Raw genomic sequence first — 19,011 nt, 5'->3', positions numbered from 1 at the left:
ATGATTTGTTAATAGCTAGAATTGGACCTAATAATATGCCCCTTAATCAAAAAAGGAGTTCCCGAAAACATGGCAGAGTGACCAAAATGTTGACAATTTATTTTCCAAATTAAAGTACCAATATTATATCTAGTACCATCCTTTGGAGATATCTATTTTGTATTTATGATTCAAAAGGCACAGTTATAGTCCCATAGATCAGAGAAAGTGAACTTAATCACATTTTAATACTTATAACTCTATTTAGTGTCTAATGTAAATTAGTTATATTTTTAAATGTTAATGTTTCATTGATATACATGCTCCTACCTTATAATCATTATTTCACTTTGATGAAAGATAGAGCTTTTTTTTATTTTTTTTTTATTTTTTTTACTTCTATAGAAGTTAAAATCTCATCTCTCATCTTTTCTGTGAAAATGTTAAATTTGTCCTGCACTTCCTATTCACATTTCAAATTTCTATTGAGACTTTGAGGCACCATTTTTTCTTCACCAAGTCCATTTGACATGAATCCCATTAACATTTAGCCCTAAATCATTTTTGAATGGAAAAACAAGCAGTATAAATCAAGCAATGGCTTAACCTGCTGATCTCAGACACACAGGACACAATCTCCAAGTAGCTGTCAAAGCTGGTTTGAACTTGCCAAAAAATAACAAACACCTGAAATTGTGTTAATATCTACTGTGGCGGGAGGAGCCAACGACAGACACAGTGGGCGTGGCGTCAAGCCTCGGAGAGGTTTTTATTAAACAATATATCAAAATAATTGTCCAAAGGGGGAAAAGTGTCCAAAATAAACGGGGATCTGGTGTCCTCGTCGTGCTGCGGGGCTGTGCAGGAGGGCAGTGTTCAGGAGGGAAGGGTCCAGGGAAGGGGCGGAGTCCGGTGGCCGCACGCGCTCCCCTCTCGGGGCCGGGAGCGAGTGGCGGCGGCGTCTCTGGCGCGGCTTCGTCCATCTTCGGGATCCCGGCACTTCTGGGGGACTCGGCGGCTCGGCATCCTAGCCCGTCAGCCGCCTAACGGGTGCGGCAGTCCTCCTCGACGCTCCCTTCCTGGACCCACGAGGACACCAGCGTGCATGCACGGGAAGAGACCGGTCTCCCGAGGAGAGGCGCGCTCGGCGTTTCAACGGCGGCGGTGATGAGGCTCTACTCACGTCAGGTGCGCCTCATCACACGCCGCCAGCCCTGGCTGTTTCAGCGCCCCTCCTCTCTCACACACCCACTCCCGTCGGGAGCCTGGTGAAGGGCGGCGAATACGGGACGGGGTGGTGATGATAGACAGGGGGGGAGGCAGCCGACTCGTCACACTACTTTCAGTTTGCAGCAGTGCATGTTTGATTGTTATAATTCATTCCATTAATGTTTAACATTTTGCAGTTAAAATGTTCCACTACTCTGCATATAATGTAAACTTATACAGTAATACAGACTCTTTGACTAATATAACTACTTATAAGGAAGATGATGAAAATGGCCGAACACTTTTCCTTTTCCTTTTTATAATTTCTCAGTGAAATAAAAATGAATGAGACATCATCATGTATAGCAATAAATTTAATCTTTATTGAGTTTCAGTCCAAACAATATGTTACACAATTCAAGCAGAAGTCATCACAAAGATTCCATTATACAATTTAAAAAGAGCATATTAGAGAAAAAAAACAAAAACATTTATATTTACAAACAAACTTTTAGGCATTTTAAGAAATATGGTTAATAAATATTGCATGAAACTCGTTTGAAAACAGACAGTAAGAAATGAAACATTCTACAGTATTTATATCGAGAGAGAGTGTAACATGTTTGAACAGTACTTCTAATTAAATAAATCCTACAAGTCGTTGCATTTCACAAAAAAAAATAAAAGAAGATTCATTATACATTATTGGTGCCATAATAAAGCAGCATGCTGTTTACTGCAGCTGAGCCAGCAGTGGTCTACAGTCATCTAAATGGTCCAGGCCTTCGACCGCTTCGAGGGATAGGAGCGCGAGGAGCTCGGGCCGCTGGAGGGCCTCCGGGTGGAAGGACTGCACCGTGACTTCTCCATCCAGCAGAGCGGTGCAGGCGTTGAACTGGAAGGAGTGGCGTGCCTGGTGCTCATTCTCCGGGAATGGGCGGTTGATGTACTTGGACAGCGGCACCCGAAGCAGGATATCCTGCACCTGGTTTGGAGAAACGCTGCCTCCTTTTAGACCAACCAGGGTCTTGTGCACGACAGCGGCGGCATCGGCGATCCAGTGCATGCCGAGGTGTGCGGGAAAGCGCTTGAACGCGATGTCTTGCGACTCTATGAGGAAGCTGTGCTCATGCTCCTCCAGGGAAGTGATGGGGTTCGGTGCGTAGTCTTCGTAGAATGCACTGAATCCGGCGACCCCGGGTACTGCATCCAGGACTAGAGGACTCGCCTCCAACCCACGGGACGCCAGCAGGGCTGCTTCGAGACCCAGGCGCGAGGCGTTACCGATGTGAAGAGGTTTGGATTGTGTTGCTGCATTAGCCATTGGTGCACCTGCCAAAGATGCAGCGATGGCCAAAGCATTACTGCACTGATTGCGATCCAGAGAGAGGAGACGAGCACAGGCCGCGGCGCTGCCCATTGTGCCCACCACGCTTGGAGGATGAAACCTGATGGGGAAGACAGAGAAAGAGTCATTATTTCACCAGCTTGGATGAAACCAGCTCTCCACAACTGTGCTAGAGTGCTCTCACCTAAACCTTAGATTATTCTTAATTTTAGGGAAGGCCGAACACATGCTTTTTGAAATATAATCCATTGGGAGTTTTGTTTGTGTCCAGTGTCCAAAAGTTTTGTATTTACAATTAAATATGTATTTACACTTGTTCAAACTAGAGATGTGAGCTTCTCGTAATCCCTTCACCAAGTGCTGGTCAATACGGGTTTCTATTGTTGTTACATCAGTAGTTTGTAGGGGCCTCATTTGTAAAATTTAGCATACAAACCATCCTATATTTGATCTTGCGATCAGTTCTCAAATGTGCATAGATGTGATTTAGAGAACAAATATTCGCACAAAAAACATGCATACACTTCTCTTCTAGATGTGCAAATTATAAATCACAAATGGTTTCAGATCTTCTCCTTGTAAACACCGCCTAATTAATGTCATGAGCATATGATAGAGCACCAGTCAACGTCCAAATCTTTTACTTGCGAAGAGCGAGAACGCTTTTATACATATGAACGTAGGTTTGGATTTTAGTTATGTTTTATAAATGAGGCCCCAGGTCTCTAATTATGGCTCTGTTCCTCCTTCAAAACAAAATAAATAACTTATATCTAATATTTACAGTTTTTTTTTTCTGCAATGTGAAAACCCCGTAAAAGTCTGAAATAGTAATAGCAAATCCAATTAGATTCAATAAGCTTTTGACTTTATTCCAGAATCCAAGTGGATTCTGTTTTCACAGCACTCAGGAAATAACAAATTATAAGTGTTTAACTATATTCTTGGAGCACAAACAGACTTGCTCTGCATAAACAGCTGTCTGAAGGAGCTTTGACAACTTTCACATGGCATCTGGGATGCTCCGACCCACCCAGCTGCGTGTGTTTTACCTCATAGAATACTATCGCTGTTATACAGGCTGTGCTGTACATAGACATGCAATTATTGCTCTCTTTAGTTGAGACAAAGAAATGGACTCTAACCTCTTAGGGATGTTGTGAGCCTCGTTGGAGAATCTCATCAGTCGGCCTTGGATTTCGATGCCCACATTGAAGGCGGTTAGAAAGTCAAGCCCACTTGGTTTGCTGTTGTTGTGCAACATGTCGCTTATAGCCAGGAGTGCAGGCAGTACTGCTCCAGAGGGGTGGGTCGCGGGATGCCAAGTGTCGTCAAAGTCCATCGAATGAGCCTGTGAAAAACCAACATGTCAGTCAAGGTCTAGAGTGTCTTTCTGTTTCTACATATCGGCATTCATTTCTCATTGCCTTCAGACATCTCTAGCATAGCCAAAACACAAGAGAGGAAAAGGAAAATCCTTTGAATGACTGCCGGTAACATGAGCAAGACCCAATAAAACAGCATGTCTAGTTTCTATTTGAATCACTTCCTGGAGTGTTAAACAAACTTGGTTAAACACACTCAATTTAGCAGGTTCGCATCAGACTTTCCTATAACACCATGGATGTTTCTGTACTCAGTGAAAATTCCACAGTGCTGAGGTTTCATCATTTGAGTTGTTTTCCACATTACCGCATTTGGCTGCCAAAAATGGCACTGAATGTTGCAAAACAAGCTTATAATTAATGCTTCATTGAATGTCTTGGCTGGATGCTAATTCAAGACTTGCGGAACAGGACTTTCTGGAGGAACACTAAGAATGTGACCAGGATATTGAATCACACATTCAGCGCAAGCTGAACTAGGAAATTCAATTACAACTCAAAGCATGTGATGACACTTACTGCTACTCCATTGACAAATGCTGCGAGGGTTGGAGAGAGCTTCACACCTTGGCGCCCGTAGACAAAGCTGATGTTATCAGGAGCGTACATGTGCTTGAGGAAAAAGATAAATGACTCATTCACATATCAATATACCAGAAATGGCCAACATTGCTGCTCAAACATAGCCATTGTTTGCACACCATTGATACTGGTTACACAGACATGCTTAACTATGTCCAGTGAGGCATTGTATTCTGTAAAATCATGACTTCACTCATTTCTACTGAAAATATGGCGTCTCTAAATGATGGAAAATTCACAGGTTGTTTTTTCTACAGTTTACTATTTAATATCGGGGCCGTGCCATACCTGGCAGTGCTGAAGGGCGAGTTCAAACACATCAGTGGTACTTCCCAAAAGCCCAACACCGATGCTGTCCAGAACCATGCGTTTGCTGCGCTGGAGCACGGTTGGTGACAGATGCCTTGGCTGGACGCTCTGAATGAACCTGCCAAAACTGCTGGTCACTGTTTCCTCAGGGGCAGGACGCTCCACCACTAAAAACAGACGAGAGACAGTGTAAATAACAGTGAAACATTTGATACTGCTGGATAGCACCCATGCTTCTGAGTGCCAGCGACTATTATAGATTAGTCAAATAGACAGCTAAATTCTAGAGCCTAACAAAAGCCTTGACTTTCACTTCTTTTCTTTTCCATCACGGCTTTGACAGTAGAGCTTGCTCACCATCTAGTGCAGACTTATGGAGTCCTCGAGCAGCAGAAACAGCAGACAGGTATCTGGTGGATCTCTGTGTACAAACATTCATGGTTGAGTGACTCAGCCAGACATACAGTATATAAAGATAGTATACACCATATGTTTTGTTCTCTTTTATACCTGTTTAAAAATCCTAAACGTTTTGCCATGTAATTATAATTTTTCCTTGTATGAAACAACCTCAATAACAGTTATTGTGAACAGTTTTGATAATAAATAATTTCAATGAGACACGTCAGTAAAAAAAAAGTATATATATATATATATATATATATATATATATATACACACACACACACTGTATATATATAAATAAAATAAGATGATAATAAAAATTGTTCCATGTTTTGATTTTCTTTAAACATAAGGCAAACATATATAAATCTACAATATGCTTAACTATGTAAAAATATGAAAAACAATTCTTTACCTGTAGGGTTGAAAGCATTTTGTCAATTTTTGTTCAGGATCTGGATATGAAGATTATTGAAATCTTTTGTAGTTGATGTAAAGTTGAAGAAATGTTGTCGTCTTCTCTCTATCTCAATGAAGAGGTGAAATGATTGAAGGTAGAGGATGCTGACGTGCTAGAGTCAGGTGTGTGAGCCTTTATATAGTATAGGACCACAAAAGACAATGATACACCCACGGAACACACAGAAGAACCTGGGCCGGATTTTCCAAAGTATTGTTATTTTTAGATTAATAGGTGGAATTTTTCAGTAGGAAACAAATTGTTTTATTGGAAGGGTCAGTGATGTCATTGTTAATGAAGACATGGGTTGGTTGACATCACTGTAACTCCTCCCAGCTCCATTGAGGATGTTTCTATAAACTTAAAGCATTCTTCACAAGCATCTCAATACTTCATTACAGATCAAGGATCTTCACTAGGTAAGTTTTTTATTTTTGTAATCTTTTTCTCATATTATAAATGAACACAACAAATAAATATACAAATCAACATGTTTCATTGTCCATTCAGTTTTGATTGAGTTTAATATTTAATATATATATTGGCATATTTGTTTGTGTATATATATATTATATAAAAAAATAATCTTATATGTAATCTTATGATATATTATCTTATCTTGTATATCATAAATATACATAACCAACTTAAGAAACTTAAATGTACAAAACAACATTAACATTTCACTGTTCAGTGGGTGTATCATACGTTAAAAACATGCTGAAAAGTTGACATAAAAGTCTGCTCAAACTTACGTCTTGTCCTCAGACATCTGTCTGCTTAAGTTGACTCCTGTCTGCTGGTTGTTTGAGATGAAACAGATTAAATTTCTGCAGTTGTCAGTGTATTGCCGCCTAGTCTGTAATAGTATCATTGTTCAGCTAAGAGTCTTCAGATATCTGTGTTAGACAATCAGTTTGAATTTGAATGCCTGAAGGCTAAAACATCCATTCTGTGAAAAGTGTTTGACTCCTGCTCAGCTGTTTGCTGAACCAGACACCTGTGTCACTTACTTACGGAGAGGAGGGAGGATATGAAACTCAACACACCCATGAATAGGCTGTTTAGTGCACACTCACAATATGAGAAGTCTTTTGGCACATAAAGGCTCTTTTTTACATCGCTGACAAAACTATGATGGTGTTTAATGGTCCTTTGTAATAAATACAATTTGTTTGTACACATGCTTGTAGAAATATTTATATAACCACCATTAAAAGAGCAGAATATTTTATCTGGTCAATATTGGTCACACTTTTGTTGGGGACCAATTCTCACTATTAACTAGCTGTTGACTACACATATTGGCTCAATAAACTTAGTTTATAAACAGTTAGTAAAGTAGTTGATACGTTTAGGGAAGGGTTAAGGGATCTAAAATATGGTCATGCAGAATAAAGCATTAATATGTGCTTTATAAGCACTAATGAACAGCTAATATACTAATAATATGCATGCCAATAAACAACTTGTTAACAGTAAGAACTGGTCCCTAAAGTGTTACCATGATATCCATCAGTTTTAAGTTACTTTTATATCAACTAATTTAGGCTTATCAAACCAAGCAAACCTATTTAAGCACACTGTGAACTAATTATCTTTGCTTATGAGATGACTTGACTGATCAAAGTATTGTATAACCACAAATGTTTGGGTCTTTACTTTTTATCATTGCTTCCTGTTTACACAACTTAATCTTATCAGCAGAAAGCTACGATTAAAGGGTAGTTCATGGCATCAGCAAGTGGCTTTCCGGCAAGTTTTTATGGAGAGCCGGGTGTGCTTGGGCTCCTGGCCAATGGCATCAGTGCTTTCCTTGTTCTACTGCAGAACTTCCATGGGGCTAGGACTGGCATTCCTGCAGAGGGAGTGGAAAACATATTAGCAGGTATTGTTGTGCATAGCTTTTGGCATTTTAATTAAACAAACAAACTTGCAAGAATCATGCACTTATATACTGATATCAGAAAATAATAGCAACCTGTTTGCATTGTGCATTCATGCTACTTCAGTAGAGTACACCTACATCATGCATCCTTTTCTGTGCATCTTGTGTTCATTCATACAGGCGTTCATCTCATTCTAATTGGTGGAGTGTGTCAGCTAGTGGCAGGCTTGTTGTCCTTCCGAAAATATGACCATCTGAGTGGGACGTCATTTGTAGGATATGCAGCACTGTGGGCAAGCTATGGGGCCACCAGAATTTTCCTAGGCGCAAACCAACAAAGTTCAAACCTATTCAATGAATCCACAATGATAAATAGCACATTTCAAGATCTGTTGACAGACACTAATATCAATAAAACTGACATGTTCATCAAAGAGTCTGCCATAGCTGGCCTGGTGCCTTACATCCTGCTTTCCTTTCTACTGGCCTTCTGTTCAGCAACCGTAAACTACATCATGCCCTTTGTGTTTGGGGCCATCACCCTCACGCTGATATTTGAGGCTGTGGGTCTGGTAGCAGGCTGGGGTTTGGTGGTGTCTGGGGTTCTGGAGCTCCTAATCCTGCTCTTTGCCATATATGGCTCATCGGCACTGCTAATCAAGGGACTGGCCCAACGCTATGTGCTAAAGGGTTTTGGAAACCCTCTCTTCAACGTGCTGCTCCTTGGAACCACCAATGCCAGTAGCTCCCAAAGCTTGGGCCAAGAGAAGAAGAAGAACACAAAATATGCTGAACCGATGGCCTTGGGATTCTTCTGCGACACCGTCTCACCATTTATCTTCGCCTTCTATGCCTTTCACTACTTCCCGTCGCTCTCAGTAGCTGCCATCTGGATAACCATCAATTCTGCTGCTCAGCTTCTGTCTAGCTATTACGCGTACATGCGTCAAGACTGCTACCATGCAACCAAGTTTGGCCTGCACTGCGTGTTTTGGTTGGTGAAGACCTGGGAAGAGCATGTGGTGTCTGTAACCATCAGCCGGGCCGAAGCTGGTGAAGTAAGGCATGCCATGGTTGGCAACTGGTTCTTTGTGTCCGCCGCCTTGGTGCTCTGCATCGCAAGTCTAAACAAAGACACTCTTGAGCTAATTCACAACTCGTTTTTTGTCCTGGTGACCATATCAACCATCTCCCAGATTCCCATTGAGGGGTACTACATCTTTTTTGGAGTGACCTGCTCCCTCTTCACTCTCCTGTCCTTCTATGGCACCTTTGCCCGCCTCATCAACACCATTGCCGAGAAGTCCTTGATCCCAGTTGGACCCCAGCCTGTCTCCACCGAATCCCTGCAGAAATATCTCAGTAACCTCAAGAGATCCAAACAGCATGAGCCTGAAGATAAAGGTGCACAGCTCCCCGATGCTTTGTTTTATCTTTGCAATGGAGTGGCCGCACTCTCAGCCATTCACAGCAGTCAGCTCGGCCTGGCGTTTTTCGACCTAACCGTTCCCTGGGTGCTCATCCCAGGAGCCATCATCCAGGCCTACGTCAGCCGACTACAGGTACAAGGTGGCCAGAGATTCGGCTCTGTTGTTCCCTCCTTTTATGTGGCTATCTGGGCAACTTGGAGCTGGTTTAGGTTTGCAGGTATGAAAATATGCAAATTCATAGAATAAAAAAAAAATACTTGGCTACAGTTTTGGGTAGAAATCTAAGACATATTTTTCCTGCAGGACACCGTTTGGAAATATCCACAGAGTCAGCGAATGGATTTGCAGCTGGGGCAATAGCATTCCTGGTCATCAATGCTTTCTTGATTCTAGTTGGTAGGTTTGCTTACAAATACATAAAATAGACTCTGACTCCTGCATTTAAAGCATTGCAAATTTGACTCTTTTTTTTGTTTCTGTAAAGCGGCCTACAGCAATCTTGTTCTCCTGGCATTGACCACTATCATGGAGGTTGTCATAGTTTGTTTTCTCCTCTCTACTCTTGGAAGACTGCCCTATCAGCTAGAAGGTACTGTACAGAAATACATTTCATAAGAAATGTACATAAGAAAACATACTGCGAAAAATAAAGATGAAATAATGTGTAAAATTTACCTCACATTTTCTTGAAACTCTTTCTTTAGTTGCCATGCTAGCAATTTTCGCCATCATATGTTTGTATGGCATGCTAGCATCCCTTGTGAACAGTATCTTCTCCAAGACCCTGATACCAGTTGGACCTTCCCTTATCAAGGTATTAGTTTTATCTAAGATCACAAAATGCTTAAAAAGTTTAATGATGTAACACATTCATGCTTAGACTAAAACTTCCTACTGACTAATTGATCTTCTTTATCCAAGGACAAGAAAAAGAATGAATCTGAACCCACATATCCATGTTTAGTTGCTAACTCTCGGGAAACCAGTGGACTCCTCAAGATTGTCAAATTGCTGGAAAACAGTGGAGTGTGTGGCATCCCTACAGATACTGTCTATGCCTTGGCTGCTTCATGCAAGAACCCCAGTGCAATTGAGAAGATCTACTCTATCAAAGTACATACCAGCAGACAAGCTATGAAACATAATATTCTTTTACAAATCATCAAATGCATGTGCTCTTTGTCCGCTGACCCACAAACTTTTATCTCCACTAGGATCGTCCTGCAGAGAAGCCAATTTGCATCTGCATCTCAAACGTGGAGCAGCTTGTGGCCACCAAACCTCCTTTCAGTCCCCTGCTATGGGAGTTCATGAGAAACGTCTACCCCGGAGGCATCAGTTGCATTGTCCCCAAGGGCAATTGGCTCCTCAAACTCGGTAAGGTTATTAACAAGATTTTGTATTTGCACCCAACTCTTTTATCAAACTTGGGACAAACACCAAACCAAATAATAATAAAAATAATAATAAATAATAATTATTATTAAATGAAAACTTTACTGAGTGAAATTTGTGATTCCCTATCAGCTTCAGTCATTTTAACTGGTCATATTGTTCACAGGTGTGGGTCCTGCATATGACCGTGTGGGGACCGGAGATAGCATTATGATTAGAGTACCTGACCATACTGCTACTGCTCACCTGTGTGAATTCACCGGCCCATTGGCCATTACATCAGCCAATCCCAGCGGAGAAGCTGACAGTACCCATCATGACATGGTCATCAAGTAAGTTAATAAAAACGCCAACAAGTGCTGCAAGTGAATATGAACTCTGCCAAACAAATGAGATTTTACATAATCCAGGCTGTTATGTTACCTTCAAAAAACTTGATCAAGAACAAACCACAAAACTCTATTGTTAAGCGCACTGATTCATTCACTTAATTAAAGCAGAGTGTTCTGAAATTAAAGGTTCACCTCTATTATTAAAGTTTACCTCCTCTGAAGCCAACTTTATTATTAGGAAGGATGTGTTTTCTGCTTGTCTTGACATTTTATATTAAAACAATAACTAATTTGCGATGGAAAAACATCTTAGCTTTGGCAGTATGCATAATCGAAGCATTGTTTTCCTTTGTCCTGAAACAGCCGTCTTGGTCACAAGATCGATGGAGTCCTGTGTGATGGTGAATCTAATGAGGTGGTGGCATCGACCGTAGTGAACTGCCTCAAAATTGATGAAGGTAAGCTGATATCCCAAAGAGCTGATATCCTATTATTATAATATATGTATTACATTATTATTAATAACATGCATTTTGTTCATTTTCAGGAACTATCAGCATTCTTCGTGAAGGTTGTGTGCCTGCATTGAAAGTGAGACAGATTTTTGAACGAGTAAAAAGCAACATGTTGTAGGATTACAACCAACATCAACTTGGCACTTTTTACTAGCTTTATTTTCATTTGAAGGATGTTTCTGTGTGCATATGAAGGGAATGCTTTAAAATAACTGTATATGAATCAGATTTGATATCACTTTACTGCACTATCAGTTATTCTGTGCAAGAAGTATAACCATGAAACTATTTTAAAGTGAGCATTGTTTAAGCTAATATTAAGTGAGCATTAGCTACATGAACCTGTTACTGTACTGCTGTATAAATGTATTGTATGTTTTCCAATGCTTTTGAAGGTTGAAAAGTGTTTTTATTAATTTATTGCTATTTATGCCCTTTCAGTGGATCATGCCTTTGTTGATCAAGAGTAAATACACTGAATAGAAGCACTAAGAATTCAAATCAACCAGTGAATGAAAATGTATTTAAATATTACCATTGCACAGTATGCTTGTATTTGTATATTGTGAACTGAGAAACTGTGTATGAGATTTTGAGTCTTTATAACTGTCTAATAAAATACCGACATGAATATTTGTTTTGTCATGAATACCGAACCTTGTTGAGCTTATATTCCAAGCAAGCTTTCATGCTGTTTGCAGTAGAACCAGACACCGAACTCTGGACTCAAATCTGTAAAAATATTTATTCCATGACTAAAAACGCCAACCTTCAGCTCATACAGTATAAGACTCTTCATAGAACACACTATAATGGGGAAAGGCTGTTTAAAATGGGATTCACATCAGAAACTTGCTTGCACTGCTCACAAAATTGTCCGAACACATATATCCACGCCACATGGCACTGCCCACCCATTAAACACTTTTGGAAAGATGTCACTGAATCCCTATCCTGCCTCCTGGGCTGCCGCATCCCATTATCCCCCTTACTCTGTCTACTGGGTGATCTATCAACTCTCAATCAGGAAATAACAAACAAAAGGACACTCCTTGTAGCTTTAGCCATCGCCAAGAAAACTATCTTCTTGAACTGGAAATCCCGAAACACTATTCACATAGCGCATTGGAAAAATTAGCTCACAGACTACATAGAATATTTTTCACCTCCTTAGAATACTTCGGAACCACAACACTCCAGATCAGACCTCATTCAACTCTTACAAATGTGACACACTGATTCTAATTATTTATTTATTTGCATATTATTATACATATTTATACAAGGTTTTAGTAATACTATGAGTGTTTTCATTACTATTATTATTATTATCATTATTAATATCATAGAAACATTTAGCAGTAATAAGATGATGTTGATGGGATGATGTTTTGTATAAGGACGGTAACGGTTTAATGACGAACACTAAATATACTCTCCACATTGATCAGATGTGTCCCAAAAACTTGAGTAATTATGTTGCTCGAGGTAAAAACTGTTCATATTCTGGTTTTCTCCATTCATTTACTTGCATGGGAAGTTTTCATCATAACCTGTTCAGATATTATACAATTTATTCATCTGTACTGGACTACCGACATGCTGTGATGCGAAAATATGCCGCTAGACAGCTGGGTTTCATTGCGCCGTCACGAAAGACTCATGGGTTCTTACTGCTGCTCTCTGAGGATGTTCAATTAAATCCGGGACTGGTTAACCCGATAAAAAACAACTGGTCCCTGGAGTTGAGCCTCATTTGGGGACGAGTGCGTCGTCTCATGACGAGGTGAGTGCCTGGGGATTTCCCATGGACAGACCCAGCTCGTCATACAGCGAAGAGTGTTTAATGAACAACGTACACAATGCTCCAGTGCACAATATTCTCTCTACCAAGGCTCCAGCGATTACACTTAACGTCTCCACGTGTCAAAATCCTGCGGTAAGAAAGCAGACTGTATGTATAATTTTTCAGACTGTAAATCACGCGAAGGTTTTGTGGGACCCGCATGTGAAACTGAGATGACTTTTTGGTGGACATTTGAATATCAGGAGTATTGCATCAAAGAACAAACAATTGTCTCATTTACTATCTAACTCAAATTTGGACTTTGCTTGAAACATGGTTGCATCAATTATCTTCTCCAAGTGTATTTATGATGCCTGGATATCAATGTTTTAGACATGATAGATCATCAGGAAGGGGAGGGGGAGTGTTAACATACGTGAGAAATGGTATTAAGTGTGAACCATAGGCGGAGTTTCACATTTTTGCCTGGAGGGGCACCTACCGGTAGACCATGAGCTCTGATTTTTTATTTTTTACACACCGTATATACCATATTTTTTTTTTTTTTTTTGCACACTGCATATACTATATTTTCTACATTTTCAATTATTTATAGCCTATATATTTTTTTCTTCATTTAAAGGAGCACTGCGTAAGTTCTGAAATTTCTAACAGTTACTGACACCAGTGGCCGTTAGAGTAACTGCAGCCAGTCTCATGCTCGTTCCCGGTGCGCACTAAATGAGGCTTTTTTTTTTGTTTTAAGCTTACGATGAGCTTTTGTGGGTGTCTGGGTTGTGCTGGAGGCTGGTCGCTTCTTTCCGTCCACAGAGTCCATTTCAAACACTACCGCTAGCGATTGCTGCTGTAGACGAGAACGCGCATGACGTCACATTTTGTGAATTTTCCCACCAATTTGGACCCGACTCCTCCAGACACAACTGAGCCTACAGGCTGATAGAGGCAACCGTGGTGGACAGTCAAGGTGTCATTCTTCCTATTACATTATGGTTGGCTCATAAATGGACAAATGAAAACTCTATCTTAAAGATTTTTTTAAGTAAAAACCTACACATAGCCCCTTTAAAATACATTTACAACAACGACTGGTTGGCTATACAAAGAGTGGAATAAAAACTTATGTCTTACCTAATGTAGAAGAATCCGCCTCTTTTGAGAAGTGTCAAAGTTAGAGACCTCCACGCTTTTTATTGTGGGTTTATTAAAAAAAAACGATGAATATACTGTACATTTTGTTCATTTAGCGTATCTTTGCAGAACGCGGGAAGAGAACTAGAAGAGAGTACACTCACGCGATACTTTGAGATTCGCGAGTTGTGAGAGTAGGTTTTTTTAAAAAAAAATTTTATATTAATTACAAATAATTTAGCCTTAACATACTCATTAAAATAAGATAATGCAAATAAAATGAGACAATCTGAAAATATTTTTGTATTCATAGATCTGACAAAATCGATTGGCTCCCCCCAAACTCTGCCTATGGTGTGAACGTCTTGTGTTTAACTCTGTCATTGACGGAGTTTGTAGGGCTAAAAATAATTTTGTCTTTTATCTCAAATGTCATTTATTATCATGTGCGTGTATAGACCCCCCCCCCCCCTCCCCTCAGCAAATTATATATATTTTTAAACAACTTACAGAAATTTTAAAGGAATGTAATCATAACAAAGAAATCATTCTTATGGGTGATTTTAACTTGAACTGGGAGGACAACTTAAAGAGAAAAAAAAACTGAAAACTATTGCAGATAAATATATTTTGAATCAGATAATTAAAGGACCCACAAGAATATCTAAATCCTCAAAGACACAGCTAGACCTAATATTCACAAACAAACCTGAAAGGATAACCGAGAGTTAAAATTTGATCACTGGGTTATCTGACCATAATTTAACCTTGGTTGCTCGGAAACTCACTATAAACAGGTTTAAAAACAATGTGACAACTTCTAGTAATGCTGTATAACTAAAGGAAAGCTAGCAGAGTTCAATGAGGAAATAGCTAGTTTAAAGTGGGATGATATATTATCTTCTCAGGATGTAGAGTATGGCTGTAACACACTCATCAATGGGGTCAACTTTGTCAGGAATAAATTCACTATAAAAGTTCAGAAAAAAAAGTATAAAAATAATCTACCTTGGTTCAACGATAACTTATGGAAGCTGATGAAGAACAGGGATTCTACATTAAAGACGGCTACTAAGTCAGGAAGGGACATCGACAGGCTTTGTTACAAAGGACTGCGGATTAAAGTTATTCGAGAGCCGAGAGTCGCTAAATCAAGTTATTATTTTCACCAATTGAACATGGCAAAAGGAAATAGTAAATTGATTTGGAAAAATGTTAACAGCCTTCTACAGGAGAAGACAAATTCTCCAGGAAATCTCAAGATCAAAGTTCAGGGAAACTTAATTCTAGATGATTACTCTATTGCTTCTACTTTTAATAATTTTTTTATTAAATCTGTTAATGAACTGGGGGGGGAAATTTGCAAAAAGGGAAAGAAATATCCCACCATCTGATGTTGATAGCCAAGGTTTTAACCTAGCCATGACTGACGAAACACAGGTTAACAAAGTTATTAATTCTCTTAGAAATACTAAATGCAGGGATGGTCATCAGTTTGACACTAAGTTTCTCAAAACTAAATCCCACAAATAAATCACTCTACTGAAACAGCTACTTTGCACCTAACAGAGCAAATTACATCTACGCTTGACAAAGGTGGAACAGTTGGTGCTATATTTTCAGATTTGCGTAAAGCCTTTGACACGGTCAATCGCAATGTTCTTCTTTCTAAATAACCTAAGTTCGAATTTTCATCTGGGGCTTTAGCATGGATCTCCTCATATCTATCAAACAGACAGCAATGTGTAAAAAATAAAGGGGTTCATTCTAATACCTTAAACTCTACAATGGGCGTACCTCAAGGATCAATACTAGGCCCTTTATTATTTAGTTCATCAATGATCTCCCACAGCAGTGCGAAGGGATAGTGCAAATGTATGCTGATGATACTGTTATTTTTACACACGTGAGAACTGCAGAGTTAGCAGCTGAAAAGCTAAATGTTGCTATGGAAAGGATTACACAGTGGTCAGAGCAATCGTGTCTTACCTTGAACACTGGTTAACCAAAAGGGATGTTATTTTTCTGAAATGAAGGCGTGTTCTTCCAATGCAGATATTTTTATAAATGGTGAGAAGATATACATTTTCTGAGCTTTGACAAGCTTAGACTTTTCTCAAATTTATGTATGGTTTATACAATTTTAAATGGTTTGGCCCCTTCCATACTTCGTGATTTTGTGTACTTTCGTTCTACAGTCTCTGTAAGATTTACTAGATCATCATCCACTAGTGATTCCATTCCAGACACTAGTGGTTCCATTTCGTCAGATCTCTGCCTTTCAATTATCGTCATTCTCAGTGAAAGCTATTTAAAGAAAGCTATTTTAAGACATAAGGATGTGCACATCTATTGACATTTTTAAATTGAAACTAAAATCTTATTTAAAATCAACTCATCTCTGTAAACATTGACACTGTTATGGTGTAGCTCTGATATGATGTGTATAAATATTACTGTACTGTATGTTTTTGTTGTTTTGTTTTTATGTTTAATTGTGATTATGATTACTTGCCAAGGGACCGCGGATGAAAACTAGTCATTGGCTAAATTCGGTACAATGCATGAAATGGAAACATTTATGTTAAAATTGTACATGGTCCCTTTTCAAATAAATTTTAATAAATAAAACTATATATATTATTATTGATATTACTGTTGCTGTCATCACAGTGTTATCATCACCATCTTTAGTATTATTATTATTATTATTATTATTATGCATGTTAATACTACTTAAATACTGCTACTATTATTCAGATTGTCATTGCTGTTTATCTTCATTGCTGTTATTATCATTACTGTTTTATTGCTGTTTTTGTGTTTTGTGTTCACTGTTGTATGTACGATGGCATATTAGTGGCACGTAAAAAAAAAAATAAAAAAAATATGAGATTAAAGTCAAAATACTACGAGAATAAAGTCGAAATACTACAAGAATAAAGTCAAAATATTACGAGGATATAATCTAAATATTACGAGAATAAAGTCGAATACAAGAATAAAGTCAAAATATTACGAGAATAAAGTTTAAATGTTTTAAGAATAAATTCGAAATGTTTAGAGAATAAAGATTATAGTTATAATATTTTGAGATAGGTTATTCTAGCCTTTTGCGCATGCAAATGGCCCGGATTGAGCACCGGTCCAGGACATATTCCAAAATTGAATAATTTTGATCACAATGACGTACATAATTCATAGAAGTCAAGGAAGCATTCTAAGAAAAATTATACATACATACATACATACAGTACATATTATATATCTTGTTGAATTAATTTACTTAGCATCTAACAAATAAATACGTGGATAATTCCAAACGTGTTTGCACTAGAATTTATTTTACGTAAATACCTATGAAACTGATAAGATCACATTGAACGTGTCGGTTTCCCTCTAAGTTCATTTCCTTTTTCCTTGCTAAATAAAGACAAAGTCATCCCAAAACTATTAGCCTTAAAACAAAACAATACCTGTTAATGTGTGGAATTTTAAAGTGAAGTGTTTAGATGTTTCACATGTTTGCAAACATTCACGCCCATAACCATCATTCATTCACTCTATTTTAAAATCATTGTCAAGCATTTTAAGCCTTTCTTTGTAATAAAACTAAAGACACAGACAATGCAACTAACAGGAAAATAATTACCCTTACAAAAATGTATACTTCGTACTTCAAGTAAACTGTGTTTTAATTATATATACTGTATAGTAAGTATGTTCATCTCAATGAACTAGTGGTATAATTGTAAGTGTACTATTTCAATACTACTTAGGACTAAATTGGCCCCTTTTAGTTTATTAAAGTATACTTTTCAGTATACTTTAAGTGTATCAGTTATAAACTTGGAGTAATTAGTTACAACTACTAAGCACATAAGGTAGCCTATATTAATAAGTAAAAAGTACTCAGAAACTTTTACTCAAGTGAAAGTACAGATACTCAGTGAAAATTTTACTAAATTAAAAGTACAAGTATCTGGCCAAAAACATACTTGAGTAGAAGTAAACAAGTACAACTTTAAATTGTACTCAAGTATTAAAAAAGTAGAAGTACTTTCTTTTCTAACAGACATTCAGAAGTTTGGTTAAAGGGAGAAAACGAAACAAATTGCAATGGCACAGGTCAAACAGGTATATCTAGTGCAACAACAACAATTAACACAGCACAGCAGAACACAGGAAAAGAAAATACGGGGGGAAGGGATTAAAAGTAAACGCCATCCTTTCCACCCTCATGCCATCCCATATGACTTTCATTTATCAGATGAACACAAATTAAGAGTTTTAGAAAAAAAAATCCTGTGTATGGGACAACCAAAAATGACACTTCAAAAACTACACACAATGAATATGACAGTAACGCATGCAACCCCTGTTAATGAATCAGTGTCTTCTTAAGTGAAATGATAGGCATATGTAAGAAGGATACAAATACGAATATTTTTAACTTGACCGTCATATATAATAATGGAATATTTTGGTTCAAAGAAAGCCATTGTATTACCATGGTACATGTCCACAACTGTCGTATTGCCGTGATGTTATTTATTATTATTATAATAATTATTATTATTACAAGTTATATTTTTTTATTTTATTCATTGATTTAAAACATAATTAGTCTAATTAATCAGATTTTAGCTATATGATAATTTTATCATATGTTCTAAATTGATTTACTAGATTGAACTGTGTTGTTGTACATTATAATCAAATATTGTTAATGACTTTTGAGCTTTTTACTTTACCTTTTGTCAGTGTGGTGCAGTTTGCAGACGTACAATGTTGAAAAAATTGATATGGTACATACAGTGCAAGTGTAAAACAGCTTAA

The 19,011-nt window shown here is 38.2% G+C and overlaps 2 protein-coding genes across 2 annotated transcripts; one reads left to right on the top strand and one right to left on the bottom strand.

Moving 5' to 3' along the window:
• Nucleotides 1-1,552: 1,552 nt before the first annotated feature.
• Nucleotides 1,553-5,230, bottom strand: LOC306853272 (cis-aconitate decarboxylase-like). Its single transcript, XM_079390556.1, has 5 exons — nucleotides 5,170-5,230; nucleotides 4,792-4,979; nucleotides 4,441-4,533; nucleotides 3,682-3,887; nucleotides 1,553-2,636 (listed from the first exon to the last, which is right to left on the bottom strand). Exons 2-5 carry the CDS (start codon nucleotides 4,867-4,869, stop codon nucleotides 1,922-1,924), a joined length of 1,092 nt encoding a protein of 363 aa, XP_079246682.1. The 5' UTR covers nucleotides 4,870-4,979; nucleotides 5,170-5,230; the 3' UTR covers nucleotides 1,553-1,921.
• A 2,178-nt stretch (nucleotides 5,231-7,408) lies between these two features.
• LOC306852903 (uncharacterized protein) lies at nucleotides 7,409-11,866 on the top strand (the record flags this gene model as incomplete). Its single annotated transcript, XM_079390022.1, has 10 exons — nucleotides 7,409-7,565; nucleotides 7,746-9,212; nucleotides 9,299-9,391; nucleotides 9,480-9,584; nucleotides 9,700-9,809; nucleotides 9,917-10,108; nucleotides 10,210-10,372; nucleotides 10,557-10,722; nucleotides 11,086-11,180; nucleotides 11,270-11,866. 10 exons carry the CDS (start codon nucleotides 7,409-7,411, stop codon nucleotides 11,353-11,355), a joined length of 2,634 nt encoding a protein of 877 aa, XP_079246148.1. The 3' UTR covers nucleotides 11,356-11,866.
• Nucleotides 11,867-19,011: the final 7,145 nt, after the last annotated feature.

The sequence above is a fragment of the Barbus barbus genome, assembly GCF_936440315.1.
Source record: "Barbus barbus genome assembly, chromosome: 33".
Taxonomy (NCBI): Eukaryota; Metazoa; Chordata; class Actinopteri; order Cypriniformes; family Cyprinidae; genus Barbus; species Barbus barbus.
This window is presented reverse-complemented; position numbering and strand designations above follow the sequence as displayed.

What these genes read in the sequence shown, in the direction of transcription:
- LOC306853272 (XM_079390556.1), bottom strand. Translation starts at nt 4,869, where the DNA reads ATGGTTCTGGACAGCATCGGTGTTGGGCTTTTGGGAAGTACCACTGAT. An exon ending in TCGCCCTTCAGCACTGCCAG is followed by an intron (nt 4,534 to 4,791) that starts GTATGGCACGGC and finishes TTTTTCCTCAAG; the next exon opens with CACATGTACGCTCCTGATAA. An exon ending in GCTCACAACATCCCTAAGAG is followed by an intron (nt 2,637 to 3,681) that starts GTTAGAGTCCAT and finishes CTTCCCCATCAG; the next exon opens with GTTTCATCCTCCAAGCGTGG.